We start from the raw sequence: 14,749 nt of genomic DNA, 5'->3' as shown, positions 1-14,749 counted from the left end.
ATTGCATTGAATATCAAAGGGATGCAGGGGAGAGCTGAGTGTTTTGTTTTTACTGGAGGAGTATGGTGAGAATTCCACCAGAGGATACTGAGCTATGGGACACTGATCTTATGAACTTAAAGATATTTAGGTGATAAATATAATAAAAGTTAGTGCTTCTGCACCTTACACTGAGCTTCCACTTCATGATCTGTACCCTGCAGAAGAGGCCATCATTAAGCCAACAGCAGCACATACACCGAGGCAGAGACTGAGGAGGTTCTTTTTTTCATGAATCTGGTATCTGCTCTGGACTTGTATTTCATGAATTATGGTGCATACTTTTGTACAACCATTTAAAGCTTTGATAGTTTTTACCTGTGTGAGCATGAGCTAGGAATAAAGAAAAAACAGCAGGTTTCTGTCTCTGCTTTTAAAGGAATGGATTTTTCCTTTTCTACACTTCTTTGCATGAAATATTTTAGATCACATAGCCTCCAGACAGCTGTATAAATTTTGAAGAGTGAAGACACTAACCATACAGTGAAATTTCTTACTATTCTGTTGTTGAAGTAGGCTTATGGAATAATATAAAAGAAGCCCCTGAACTGGTGTAGTAAACTTTGCGTTGTTTGCAGGAGTCAAGATGTTCTTTGTTGGCATTTCTTAAATTTTCAAAAATAAATCTAAGCTAAAAAAAAAAAAAGTCAATTTCTGCATTGGAGTATATATAGTGAGGTCCATAAATATGTGGCTCCTATTTCTCTATAAAAATGAGAATAATATAGTTAGTTTTACAGTAAATGGATGCTAAACCCAATACTGAGAAATCAGCATGTTGCTTAGAAAAACAAGCGCTTTAGGCTGCAAATCTGACATATGCTTGTACTTTCTGGCAAGATGAATTCTTCAGATTTCATGGGATACAGTGCAGCTCTGAGCTCCCTATGATATGTCTTTCCTCTGCTCTTTCTGCATGCTCTAGGGATCTTCACACAGAGACAACAGATAGATTTGCTGTGTGGCTCTGAGAGCAGTGTCTGTCTTCAGTGATAACAATGGGGGATCTATGCATGCAGGGCAAGCTGAATATCAAACTGGGGAGCAGTCAGGCACAACTGAGAAACAGAGTGAAAAATTCCAGCATTTTTTTAAAATAAAGACTTAATCATTTAGAGAATTACACATTCTTAATATAGTGGTAGCCAGAATCCTAGGGATAAAGATGACAGACTTTGCTTAAAGCAGGATTCATTGGATCTCTGTTTTCTGCTCCCTGGATTAGGCAGCACCTTGTACACATATAGTCCAGATAGATGGTAACTGGCAATGCATAGGTCATGCACGTTGGAAAATCTGGCCAAGATGCCTGCTTCTTTCTGGCAGATCCAGCCTGGAGTAACAAATGCTTGATCTTAATTATATACTCTGTTTTGCCTTATGGGAATGATTCCTTTTCTGTGTACTCTTCTTAAACCTAGCTCCTAATTTGCCCTCTGTGCTAAAATTAGCATTACTTGCAGCAACTGCTCATCACAGTATTTCAGCTGTTATATCCATTTTTTTTACTCACATGTGTCTAACCATTAATATTAGCTATTCATGTGCTGGGGACATTTATGATGTCATATCCTATCCTATTCTCTGGCCAACATGAATTACACATACTTTGGTTGCTTTTAAAGACTCTGATCAAGGACAAGTTGCTGCAAAAATTCAAAGTGATTGATTGACTGGTGGGTGGTCTTGTATAGAACTTGTGCAATTTAGACAGACAGGTAAAGTGTCCAGACACTTTGGATTTCATGTAATTCTGTGTGGATGGTCACCTCCTTTTCTTTCAAAAAGCTTATTAACTGCTTTCGGATTCAAGCCATTTTTAGTTTAGAAACACAAACTGGACATTTCAAGGAATGAGGTTTTTCTCTCTCTTCCTAGCATTTGCTATGTTTGTTAATTGGCAAAGGGAATACTGGATTGCATCTGTTGCTGCTGTATTTCAGACTAACAATTCTTTTGCTGAGGATGAAAACCCAGCAGTTTTTGAATCCCAAACATTTTTATAGTTCATAATCTGTATACATTCCTTAATCTATTGTGGTCTCAACAGGACATTTGCAGCTTGGTAAAATGAGTATCAAAAAGCAGTTAAGGTGGCTGCCTACAATTTATCCTATTAACAGCTCCAGTGATTTTCTTATATTGGAACATGCAGCAGGATTGCTACAGAATAAAGTACAGAGATGAAGGTGTGCATCAGGCAAGACATATTTTAGCTGGTTTTAAGTCTTACCCTGAGCATGCTAGTGGAGCTGCCAACCCATTTTTAATCCTTCTCACAAAAGCTTGATAGCAGAAGTGGGCTTCACCAGCTATTAACAGTGACTCTGGTGCCTTCTAAGATCCAAATCTTGTTAGCCATTAGCTGCCAGCAGGATATCTGAATGCACTCAGGTCTATTCTCAGATATAACATTTTCATCTCACTCCAGCTGTTTCCAGTAGGGATTCCTCTCTTAAGATTGCCAGAGAAACAAATTGGGACTCTATCTCTGCAGAGAAACCAGGTTAACTGATTCAGGAAGTAAGTGCAGTTCTCCCATGTCCCTTTGATAAAAATCATCTCCAGAACAATTCATGCTTGGATGGATCTATGACAGAATCCCCTCCAGGTTTGCTCAAAACATTAACATTTCTGATCCCGTCCTCCATTAAAATGTATAAGCAGCTGTGGGCTGCTTCATTTTACCCGTTGCTCCACATCCTGTTACTTATAATCCATCCCTGGGTCTGTCTGCCAGCAAAACTTCTGCCAGAAGAATGATAGCTTTCATTTTTAAAATAGAAACTTTCCTTTTTATATGGAAGAGCCTTTTTTTCATCTCCAAGCTGTGTACAGCAAAAGACTGATGAGAAGACTGCATGTGCAAACCATGTTGATGAGGGGTTTCAAAAACCTTATTAAAATATATACACTGACTTCAAGTTCAGATGATTTTCCTCTAGCTGACAGAGCTGATCCTGCTGCACATGACTATTCTCAATACATTTTTCTCAGAGATAACTTATTCCTAGAGAAATTGGGTAGTGATACTTTGTACTTAAAAATCGATCAGATTATACCAGACTTCTTTATCTTCTCTTATTTATTAGTAATATACTGTATCTTTCAGTGGAAATCTTTCCCAGAATGTCTATTATGAAATTAATATTAAAAGTTCTTTTCTGCTATCCCCTGTCAATTTATGTATAGAGTACAATTTTTTCTTTTCCAGCTCCTCACTCGCAGTCCCATAAAAAGAGACTTAACTTTCTGGTCATCAAATTTACCCTGTTGTAATGAAGGAGGTTTTGTGAAACAATTTGTTAACATGTTGGCCATTCTTTCCTGCTGCATAGTGGGGTCAGGTTTGTAATTGCAGAAAACTGAGTGAAGCACAAAAATAATCTAAAAGAAATGTGGAATTTTTTCACTAAAAGTTACCTGCTCATTTTTGTTGTGAGATTTACACTCCCCCAATCCCGTACCTTGCAGTATTTGAGGTGGCAGTTGCCAGTCATATACTGACAGAGACAGCAAGCTGTTTAAAGGTACCAAGCTGTTTAAGTTGTCCTAGACTGTAAGTGCTCCATTAATTAGAAAAAAACAAATTGAAGTACATAAGACAGAAAAGCAGCAAGCTTGTTTGCAGTGCTAGAACCCCAGCTTGAACCCAAGACATTAAAATTTTCATTCAGTCCAGACATGTTATACACTTAGTGATGGATTTGCTTTGTATGTAAACTACACGTACAAGAGTATGTGCAATTAGCAGCCCTCTTCATTTCTGCAATTAATTATATTGTGACTTTCTTACAGGTTCATAAATGATGAATAGCTTATAAAGTTTTACTTCAGGGGTAATTTTTCTGTCTAATCTCTCCCTGTGAATGAAACCTTAAGGAAGATGCTAAAAATCTTAACTTTTTCTTTAGACAGGGATCCATAATTCAGTAGCTCCTTTAGCTTCAATCCAGCGTTATTCTGTACTCTGGCTACAGCCATAGACCTGATTTACACACTGAAATTTTCTATTAAAATCAATGTAATCATAACCAACTTGTTCTGTAAGACTGTTACTGGTCATGGTCAGCTATGTCTTAGGAAAACAAGGGAGTTAATGTTTTTGAAGTTATGCTGCAGAGTGGTGCATTTTGGATATTAAGTTTGTATGTCTATTAAGAGCGAGATATAATGAACACCACCAAATACTCTCCCTGTTTTTAACACTGCAGCTTTTTGAATCCTGTCCTGCAGTTACTTGAGTGACTTCTGCTGAACTGCTTAGCAGTGCAAGCAGTTTGGGATTTCACTTTCTTTCAGTGCAGCAGAAAAGGTTGCAAGTAGATACTATTTAAGTAAAAAATAATATCCTGACTTGTGCTTGATACTGCTGTCATTAGGATCACTGTAGCTTCTACAGTCAGTACTTTGCTTTTAGCTTCAATGAATACATCATGAAACTATTAAAAGTTTTTGAATTATATTTTTTCCTGCTTGTTTTCAGCTTTTTATGGCATTGTTACACCTTTTGGTTTTGGAAACAGGCAGCCACAATTTCTAGCTGTTGTATGGAAGGAAGCCTTGCTTCCTAACACTACTTGTTTGTGAGAAATTAACTGTTAAAATCATGCCAAAATGCAAATGAGAAGCCTGAGCAGAATGGCAGGAAGTTAAATCATAGCAGTCCACATTCTTGCAACCTGGCAGAGTTGGAAATAATTCTGTAGTCCACTGGAAGGCTGGGAATGTAATTTGTTCTAGCCCTGGCTGCTTGTTGAATTATTGGGTCAGAAGCTACAGAATTCTCTTTTTGGCTTTTAAAATTAATCCAATGTATTAACTGAAACAGACCAAAACTAATGTACAGGAAGGATTTAACTTACAGCTTGTAGAGGATTTTTTTTACCAAATAATAGCATATGGAAATTAAAGAGGGAGCATATTTGAAGCATTAGAACAAGCCCTTAGCAAACACATTTTGGGAGAATACTAGATTCAAGGAAATTCAAGATAGGTATATTAACTTCCTAAGCATAACAGGAGCATGGCTTTATTACAAAAGCAGCTGCTTTTCTCTTTCATGAAGTGGAGGGTTATGGTGCTTTATTGTTGTAGAGCAGTTGCATTTTGCAAGCTGTGCCAGGCTCAGAGAATGATTCTAGCATGTTTAAGATGTCATTGAGAACTGAAGGCAGGAAGAAAAGGCTTTGTCTTTCAACAGCCCAAATGCAGCAAGCTCTTGGCCTCCCAGAAGTTACAGACCCCACTGAGAAAGCAGGTGGGCATTGGCTGGGCTCCACTTGAGCAAAAGCTGCAGCCACTGCAATCTCAGGGCTGTTGTGCTCCACCAGCGCTGCCACTCAGCACTGCTGCCAGGGAGAGCTGCAGGAGAGCAAATAGTCCGTGTAGGATGATGGGACTCAGGATGAGACTTTTAAAAGTTTTGCTGAACAGAGACAGAAAGAATTACTTGAAGATGTTTATTTAAGTCAGCCATTGTTATTGATAGCTGAGGAAGAACAGAAGAATAGTTCTGAATAAGCTTAATATAAGAAATTTCAACTTCCATGAAGTATGATGGGCTTTTTTCTGCCCTGAGGTAACACAGCCACAAAATAGAACTTTTGTGGATGACAGAAATGTATATATGCATTTCATGTTAAGAACAGAAGACTAAACTGTTTCTGAGACATATTAAATAAAATATGACTTCTCGTGATACACTGAGCTTCATGGTACATGGCACACAAAGCTATTTGTATGGAGAAAAAAAATTACTGCCACTGTAGGTAGAGCTTCCATGCAGAATTTAAGATGCAATTTCTAAAATATGGAGGGTTACTTCGAATTTTATTTCTATCAGTTTCCTTCTGGAACTAAATCTATCTGTCTGTCTTCAGGAATATACTTTTTTGTTTCTGATTAGGTGTAATAATGGGACTATGTAATGACTTCTAGTGAAGCAGAGATAAAAGGGAGTGTATGATGCTAAGTAATGATAGGTTGTTTCTGTAGTCATGGCAAGGGATGTGTTTAGAATACTAACAACTTATTGACTAATGGCTTTGTGCAATTTATGGATTATGAATAATACAAAAAACTTCCTGTAGAGGGATTTTTCACCTGGATTCTAGTGTGTTTATAAAAAAATATACAGGTCTGTTCAGTGGAAAACCTGTACAGTCAATTTTGCAACAATCACATATTTCTGAAATGTAATTAAATCTGCATATGTATAAAGTATTTAAATAGTAGATACATCAGTTGTATTTTACGGTTGTTTTATAGTGGCTTGTGGTATTTAAACATGTTACTTAAAGGAGGCAGTAGAAAAAAGCCTAAATGCCTTGTTTTCCCCGTGTAAGCCATATGTTTCTGTGTTGTCTAAACTCAGTGGATGGTTAACAATATAGAGAGAGACAGACATTTATTGCAAACAAGTATCTTCTGTCTCTCAGTTATTATGCTAACAAATGAAAAATATTTATTGAAACCCTAAAGACATTAAGTCCTTCATGCCAGGAACATGTGATTTTATGGCCCATGGAAACATTCTGGATTTAAAACAGACTTCTTTACAACTTTCATACTGTGGGAAGACATCAATATATACACAAAACAGTTCTCCACTCTGCAGTAATGCCTTGTTGGTTTCAATAATGCATGCAGTCACATCAACATTTCCTAACAGAGTAATTTAAAATAATAATCATAATAAAAAAAAATAGACTTGAATCCCCATCAAGTCGGCTATCGCTCAAGAAGATACAGAATGCTAGAAATAATCTCAAGGCACAAGGTTAAGTGCCACATCTAGCTTTATTTTCTAACAGAAACCCCTCACCCATTGTCAAGCTGTATAAATAATAGCACAGACAAAGAAATGCTCGGATGAGGAGCCTCGCTCAGTTGTTTACCTCTGAACAGGAAGAAGTTAGAAACAAGATTTAAAAGCCTCAAGAAGAAAAGCACAGGTAAACACCGGTCACGGTGTAGCTTGTGCCTCAGGTGACAGGTTTTCCGAAAACCTTGCTGAAAACAGACCGTGCTCCCGATAACAAGTGTGATAAGCTGAACAGTGTTGAGCACCTCGTTAGGAAAGTCCCGAAAGCAGAGAGTATTTTTACTGTGAAAAGACGAGCGTAGGATATTGTAGGAGTGTCTCGGGAATATACGGGGCACTGGGGTGGGTCGCTGCCACCGTGATCTGCAGGCTGAGACCCCCGTGAACTCGAGGTGTCCCTGCCGGTGGGACCACCCAAACCCGAGGTGCCGAGAAGACCCCGCCGCTGGGAGCTCCCCACAGCCCGAGGTGCCGGGGTGTCCCTGCCGCTCGCCCGCGCCCAGCGGGACCGGGAGCAGCCCGGGATGCGTTCCGTCCCCCCGCTCGGCCCCGCGCTGAGCTCCGGCAGCGCCCGCCCCGCAGCCCCGAGCCGGCGCCGCAGCGCTGGGGCTCGCGTGGGGCAGAGCGGGGCCGGGGAGGGACGCGGGGCGGTGCGGGGCGCCGGCAGCTGCCCGGGAGGAGCTGCCCCACTAGCAGCGGGGCGGCCGCCCCTGCACAGCCCCCGAGCCCCCCGCTCCGAAGTTTCCGCCGGCGCTGGGAAGGCGCCGGGGGCAGCGCGGGGCAGCCGAAGGGGCGGCGCCGCCGGGGGTCCCGCGGTCTCCGCTCCGGCGGAGCGCCGTGCCGCCCGAGGCTCCTACCTTCCAGCACCGAGCAGAGTTTGTGCAGGGCCATTGTCTCCCGGCGGCGGCGGCGATCAGCGGCGCTCCATGGCCGCGGCGATGCCCCCCGCGAGGGCGCTGTGCCCGCGGCTACGGCTCGGCCCCCGCCCGCCCGCGGCCATGCCCGGCGCCCCCGCGGGGCGCGCTCAGCCTCCGCCGCCCGAGCGCGGAGCCGCCGCCGCGCTCAGTCCCATCGAGAGCGGGGCGCGGCGGGCTCCGTCGAGGCTGGCCTGCCCCGGGGGGCTCCCCACGCCACGCTCCGGGCGCAGCCCGGCAGCTCCCAGCCCGACTGAAGCGGCTGCTGCTAAATGAAGCTCATTTAAGATGTGAGGGGTGTTTGCCTGGATGAGCTGCTTGTACGCATGTGCCCGCCCCCGACGGAGCCCCGCAAGCAGCCACAGCCGCAGCCGGCGGGGCCGCTGTGCTCCTCCCGCTCGGCCGGGCACCGAGGCGGGGGCGGCGGCGCTGGGGCAGCACCCATCCTCACCCCCGTCCCCGCGGAGAATCGAGGCTGGCCCCACTGAAGCGCCCCGCCTCGGTCTGTCCGCCTTGGTCCCCCGCCGTGCCTCACGCCCCTGGCCTATCCTACCCCCCGTCTGCCGGGATTTTCCCGTGTGCGGTGCTAGCCGCCTGGAGAGCGTCCCCCGCGGCGGAGGGGGCGAGCCGTGCGGACCCTCTCCCGCGCACGGTGGCTCGGATAAACCTGAATCCCGTCTGCCCGGCTTTGTGTGGGATCTGAATGGGTCCCCGTGGAGTAAAAGGGGCACAGTTCTTCCCTTGGTCTTCCGTTGCTCTCCTTGGCCCCCTCGCTGGTGGCAGGGAGCCCGCTCGGCTCCGGCAGTGCGGCGTGCCCGGCTGCCTGCCTGGCTGCAGTGTGCTCCCTGCAGCTCCGGCGCCGGGAAGAGCCCATCACACGCTATTGTGCGGCTGTTGTTTGACAGGAGTGACAGCTAAAATGGAGCTATTACTTTACAAGAAGTTAATAAAAAGGCGCACTTAGCCTGCTGCCTGCCCTGGCTCCCGTCCCTCTGGTTATCCATCACATCGGGTTAGCTTGTGAGGGGAGATGTTACTTAGGGAAAGAGCCTGAGGTGGAGGCAGGTGGCGATGTCGGGGGAAGGGCAGGGAGGGAGAGGCCCCGGCCAGCAGATTCCGCCGCGGGGACTCCCGTCCTGCCAGACCCCTCCGAGCTGCCGCGGGAGGTGCGTGAGGGCGAGAGCCGCGGCTGTGCCGGACAGCCGGGGGCATGGCCGCGAAAGGCTGGAGTGCCCATAGGCTACGTGTAAAATGATAGCGACACGGTAGTCCCTTAGAAATGCTTTCCGATCTCCCATAGGCAACGCGGTTTGAAGAAACGCTGGGTATTTCCGTGGAACTGCCGATTAGGCGAGGCTGAGATCTTTCGCTCAGGCTCCAGAGGTATTGAATCACGGAGATGTTTAAACCTGTGCGTGTTGCAAAGCTTTGCGCAGGCAGCAGGAGCTGCCGCGGGGGTGCCGTGCCCGGGAGCGGCCCCGGCCCGTCTCCCAGTGCGGAGGAGATCGCGTTCTCCATTCAGGTGCTGCACAGCGATGCACGGCTGCACCTCCAGGTGCCCCAAGCGCAACTCCGCTGTCCGAGCGCAGCACATTGTGGAAGCAATTTGGAACCAGCCCACTCGCTAGACCCAACGGATTTTGCAAACTGTGAATTATATGCGTAATTGCAACTTGCGAGTCCGTCCGCTTAAGGAGTCGGGCAGCTCAGTACGGTGTCGAACACGAGCGCGCGAGGTGAAGCTCTGATTTCCTTGTGGTTTGATGCTGTGTTTGAATGCTAAATTCTTTCTACAGTGTTCAAAGGTCAGCCTATCCTGTTAGAAAAGGTCATTCTCTTGCTTCAGATTATCTGTTAAATATTTCAGGCGCTCAAGTCAGTGTGATTGTCAGTGAGGGCGAATTAAACAGAAGAGGGAGCGAAGAGCAGCGGGACGGAGCGGGCGCGGGGCCCCGCGGGGCGGGGGGCGGCAGCTCCTCCCGGACCCCCGGCGAGACCTCGCAGAGGTCTTGAGCTTTTCTGGGCATTAAAGATCCATTTCAGTGTTGCAAGAAGCTTCATGAAGTATTAAGCTTGATGGTCTGGCAAAATCCCAAGTTACATAATTATATTATTCTACTTACTTGAATTGTCCTTTCAATTTCAAATAGAGATGATACAGTCCTCTTCAAAGCATAGTTTTTCCATGAATTGTTAAATAGCTGCTACACTCCAGCAGTGGATAAAGCGATTTCTCTGTTCCCCTCTTAACCATGTATTTATAGCAGTGTGATGAAATGTTAATTTCTATAGTGAAAACTTCTATACATAAAGAAGTCCTCAACAGGTGTAGCTACTTTGCATTATTTTCTTTACTGTCAAAAATGCTTACTATAGTAATCCAAGAAAATCAAAGACTAGTGTATCTGGGCATCATCCAAAATTTTTATCTTCTCTGCAAGTACATAATTAAAATCTGACTGTGCTGTTGTGCAGATTGTTGGGAAACATGGGGTTGCCTGCTTTTTTTTATTTTTTGGTATAGCTGATGGCAAAATTTGACTTGGATATTTTTATTACTTGTGATGATATAAGAAATGAGAATTGGCCTGATTCTCAGATCTCAGGCTGAATTTGCATTCAAGAGAACTATTTCTGGTCAACTGTCTCTCTCCAAAGAGACAGGAGAAAACTCTTGTAATGCTGTGTGCTCAGTACAAGTTTGGGTAGTAATTGCAAAGACCCAATCTGCTACAGTCAATTTAACTGAAGAGCTGAACTTCTGGTTTGTCCATTAGAAGGTTGAACAGAGCTATTACACACTTGGGGAAGTGAGCAGCTTTTCCTCCTGTTCTCTTCCCAGGGCTGTGTCAAGCTGTCAGTGTGGGAGAGGCAGGGAATAGCATCAATTTGTAGATTTGGGGCACATTCTGCTGCCGTTCACTGCTGCTTTCAGAGACATTTCTCCCGTGGACATCCCTGTTGCTTTGTTTTGCTGGAGTTCTTACAGGTGGTGCTTTCACTAGTGACAGGTCTGAAGAAGCGTTCAGTTCCCATTTTCTGAGCCTGCACTTTGCAGGTTTCCAGAAAGGAAAATGCTCTGCCACCGGGTCAAGCCAGCAATAAGCTTGACTTAATTAAACTTGAGTTTGGGAGTTAAGAAAGGTTGAAGGCAGCTTTTGGACAGTCAGCTGTGTATTGTTCTGATGCTCTATCAAAGTCCTCATGATTATTTTTGAATAGGAGTAGCTCAGGGAAGGCAGTGGGACTCATTCTGGTGTAAACACCTGCATGAGCAGCTGATGAATGAGTCAGTCACAACAGCGCTTTGCTGCAGCTAAAGGCTTACATTTGTATTAGAACTGGGTCTGCCTCCTCCTTAAAACTTCCTTTGCCTTGCTACTCTGTGAAAAGTTTTCACTTTAATGTTACCTAAAATATTTCCTGCTCTTGAATAGCAAACTGTACATCACAAACAGCCTTAGACCAGCAGCTATTTGGACATTATTTTTAAAAGAGGTTGCAAAAACATAGATGCCAACAGTGAATAATTATGAAATGAGATGAGGAGTTATGTTTTAATTGTTCTGGTACTTGGTTTTGTCAGTATGATTTAGGTGCATTTGATAAATCTTAATAGTATATAATTTCTAATTAGAAAATTATAGAAGGTGCAAGTGCCTCAGTATTGTATTATAATACAATTGAAATTGTATTATAATATGTAATACATAATCACACATAAATATGCACAGTTGGCTTTGTTATTTACTACAAGTAATGAAGACTGCAAACTTTTGAATAGTCAGGAAGAAACTGATAGTCTTCAGAAATCTTGCAGTGCACTTCTCTATTTGGTAGGCAATATAATTAGATCTGCTAGAATATACCTATGGACCTTTTTGTCTTAGGTTGAAAAATTCATTAATTTCAAAATTAGGTTGTAATTGTTATGGATTATATCATAAATGGGATCACATTTTTCACTAAAGTCAGGAATTAATTATAAAAATAGTGCTGTGTGGCTGATTATTTTCAAAGTGACAGTGAGGCTAATATTACCAGTGGCTCAACAAATAGATCCTGTCCCCAGAAAGGATAATGGCGTTACTAAAGAAGCATAGCAATGTGTCAGATTTAATTCCTCTACTGATCTTGATTTCTTAACATACTTCTTTGAACAAAACATTTTCCCATCCCTTTAGAATTAGTACTGCTTATTTACAAAGTATGAGATTATTTTAAGCATAATGTTATTTCCTGAATTTAAAAAAAATAATTCTTAAGGTTATTAATACCTTAAAAACTGACACAGTTAATGCTTTTGCACTGTTGATTATAATACAGCAGAAACGTATGGATTGACTTCTCCTGCTCTATTGTGGTGTCATTCATTTGAAAGTTATAGATACCAATTACAATACATTGGTATCTATTCAATATCAGTATCAAATATTGGTACAGGCTGGGGATCAATAGGTCAAGAGCAAACCTGCAGAGAAGGACGTGGTGAGGGACAGCAGGGGAGTGAGGGGATTCTGCCCCTCTGCCCTGCTTAGGTGAGACCTCACCTCCCAGCACAGGAAGCACCTGCAGCTGCTGCACAGAGCCCATAGGAGGCACCAAGGTGATCAGAGCAATGGGCAGCTCTGCTGTGAGGAAAGACTGAGAGAATTGGGATTGTTCAGCTTGGAAAAGAGGCTTTGGGATGACCTCAATGTGGCCTTCCAGTGAATGAAAGGAGCCTACAAAGAAACATGGAGAGAGACTATTGCCAAGGGCCTGGAGTGACAGGACTGTCACAACGGGGAATGGCTTCACACTGGCAGGGAGGAGGTTTAGATTAGGTGTCAGGAAGAAATCCTTCCCTGTGAAGGTGGTGAGATCCTGGCACAGGTTCCCAGAGAAGCTGTGGCTGCCCCATCTCTGGAAGTGTCCAAGGCCAGGTTGGATGGGGCTTGGAGCAACCTGGGATAGTGAAAAGTGTCCCTGCCCATGGCAGGGGGTTGGAACTGGATGGTCTTTAAAGTCCTTTCCATTCTGTGATTCCATAGAAGTCCTGAATTGACTTAGTGCATTTGTAGTGATTACTTCTCAATTAACTGTAGCAAATGTTTTTAATGTCTCTGTCTGTTAAGCATGATGGCCTCAGCACAGGAGAGATATCATACTACATAGAATATGCCTATTAATCTGCAGCAGAAAAGTTGGTTCTTTTGTTGGGGGATTATAGTGCATTAATGACAAATCTAGTAGGAAGATTCAGTCTTAAAGCTTCTCATGGAAAATGAGAACAAAGAAAGATGGTATTTCAACAGCCATCTGTCAGTTGGCCTGTCAACAGTATTTTTATATAGGTGAAATTTCACACCGAGGAAGCTTCCAATAGCATTTCTCACCAGGGCTGTGTTAGAATGGCTGCAGTTTGAAAATTTATGTAGCTCCAACTATTTCTCACTTCTCAGTTACTCTGACGATCACCTGGAACTGCAACTTTCTAATTGATGCTCCTTTCTTAAACTTCCTGGGAGAAGGGCAATAACCTTACCCAAACATATGTTTAATGCTTATAGAATAGAGAACCAAAGTACAACATGAAACCTCTGACAACAGGTTTAACAATATTTAATGCCTTAATTCAAAACAGTATGCATAGACTGTGTGAGCCATGCTACAAGTACTTAGAACCTGGGGTAAACTTTATTATACTGTATATAGTGATGCAATGATGCACTACTGAGCATGCAAAATACCTCAGAGCAAAAGATACCAAGTTCATTGTTTTGTACAACAGCTTAAATGTCAGCATGAGGTTATTTTATTCCTAACTGCTTTTTCAAAAAATGTAAGGAAGTTAATCTATGTGTATTATAATGCGATAGAGGGCTATAGACAACTTTGCTGCCACAGTGCATTATGCATTTAGCATTATTCTCCATCCATCTGAAAAAGACAGAAAAATATATTGAACTGTGCATCCTCTTAATCATGAGATTGTTCTTTTGCTGGTGGGAGCCAATTCTATCAATTTGTTTTAAGAAGTCCAATAGCATTCAGTATTTATCTAAAAAAAAATCTTACCTTTTCATGAGAAAAATTAAAGGCGTGCATTAATGAAATACTCTGTCCTGAATAACGGTAATGTGATATGAGAGTTGCCTCTGCTGGCCTCTGATCAGTGCATATTGGAAATAGCCAGTAAAACTTCAGAGCTCAGAACACTGCTGCTCTGTGAATGGGTCAGTGTTGAGCACTGCCACGGTAAGCCAGTGCCTGAGTGGGACTCAGGGTGGGTATGATCATCTCAGCCTTGTGCTCCCTCTTGCTGCTCCTGTCATGCCAGGGACAGGCAGCATTCCATACCCAGCAGGGACCCACTGCACACGTGAGTGCCTTGAGCACCAACACTTGCAATTGAAAAAGGATCTTCTAGTTTATCAAACAGGATTAGGAATGCAAATTAACTAATGTAAATGCAAAATTAATTATGTAAACTCATGTAAAATAAAAGCATGATTATTCTCAGATATTCTTCCAGGATCCCAAGTACACTGAGCAACTGTGACTTCATCACCATTTAAAATATTTAGAGTTGAGCAACTCGTCTTCTGTCATTATTACAGCCTTATGAAATTTGGGCATAGCAGCGTACATAGATAATGTGCATTGTTTACTCTGAATGTCCTACTACATTCTTAATTTAATCTCTGTATATCTCATCACTTGGCAATATATTTTAGGGCATCAGTCCTCAATCTCTTTCTACTCAAAAATGTTCCTTTTAACTTCTTGAAAAACAAAACTGAACAAAAAAAAAAAATCCCATATCTTTCGTATGTTAAAAAAATAGTTACCTTCATAATGACTTTGGGCCTGTCTAAAATAAATGTGGTTATAGTTTAATTATAAAAGCATTTTATGTAATGCTGATAAATTTTTATGATTTTAATTTTTTAATGCATTGTCTTCTCCCTAGAACTGGCACACATAA

The 14,749-nt window shown here is 43.1% G+C and overlaps 1 protein-coding gene and 1 long non-coding RNA gene across 2 annotated transcripts in view; one reads left to right on the top strand and one right to left on the bottom strand.

Annotated features, from left to right (window-relative positions):
• NETO2 (neuropilin and tolloid like 2) overlaps positions 1-8,058 on the bottom strand; it is a 31,005-nt gene extending 22,947 nt beyond the window's left edge. The window contains exon 1 of the mRNA XM_085071924.1: positions 7,723-8,058. Within this exon, the coding sequence (XP_084928050.1) occupies positions 7,723-7,756 (34 nt within the window). The 5' untranslated portion in view covers positions 7,757-8,058. The remainder of the gene's footprint in view (positions 1-7,722) is intronic.
• LOC146432337 (uncharacterized) overlaps positions 1-14,749 on the top strand; it is a 136,989-nt gene that overhangs the window by 52,204 nt on the left and 70,036 nt on the right. The gene's annotated exons all lie outside the window — the stretch shown is intronic.

This window comes from Lichenostomus cassidix, chromosome 11 (genome assembly GCF_008360975.1).
Source record: "Lichenostomus cassidix isolate B80296 chromosome 11, HeHo_3.0, whole genome shotgun sequence".
Taxonomy (NCBI): domain Eukaryota; kingdom Metazoa; phylum Chordata; class Aves; order Passeriformes; family Meliphagidae; genus Lichenostomus; species Lichenostomus cassidix.
This window is presented reverse-complemented; position numbering and strand designations above follow the sequence as displayed.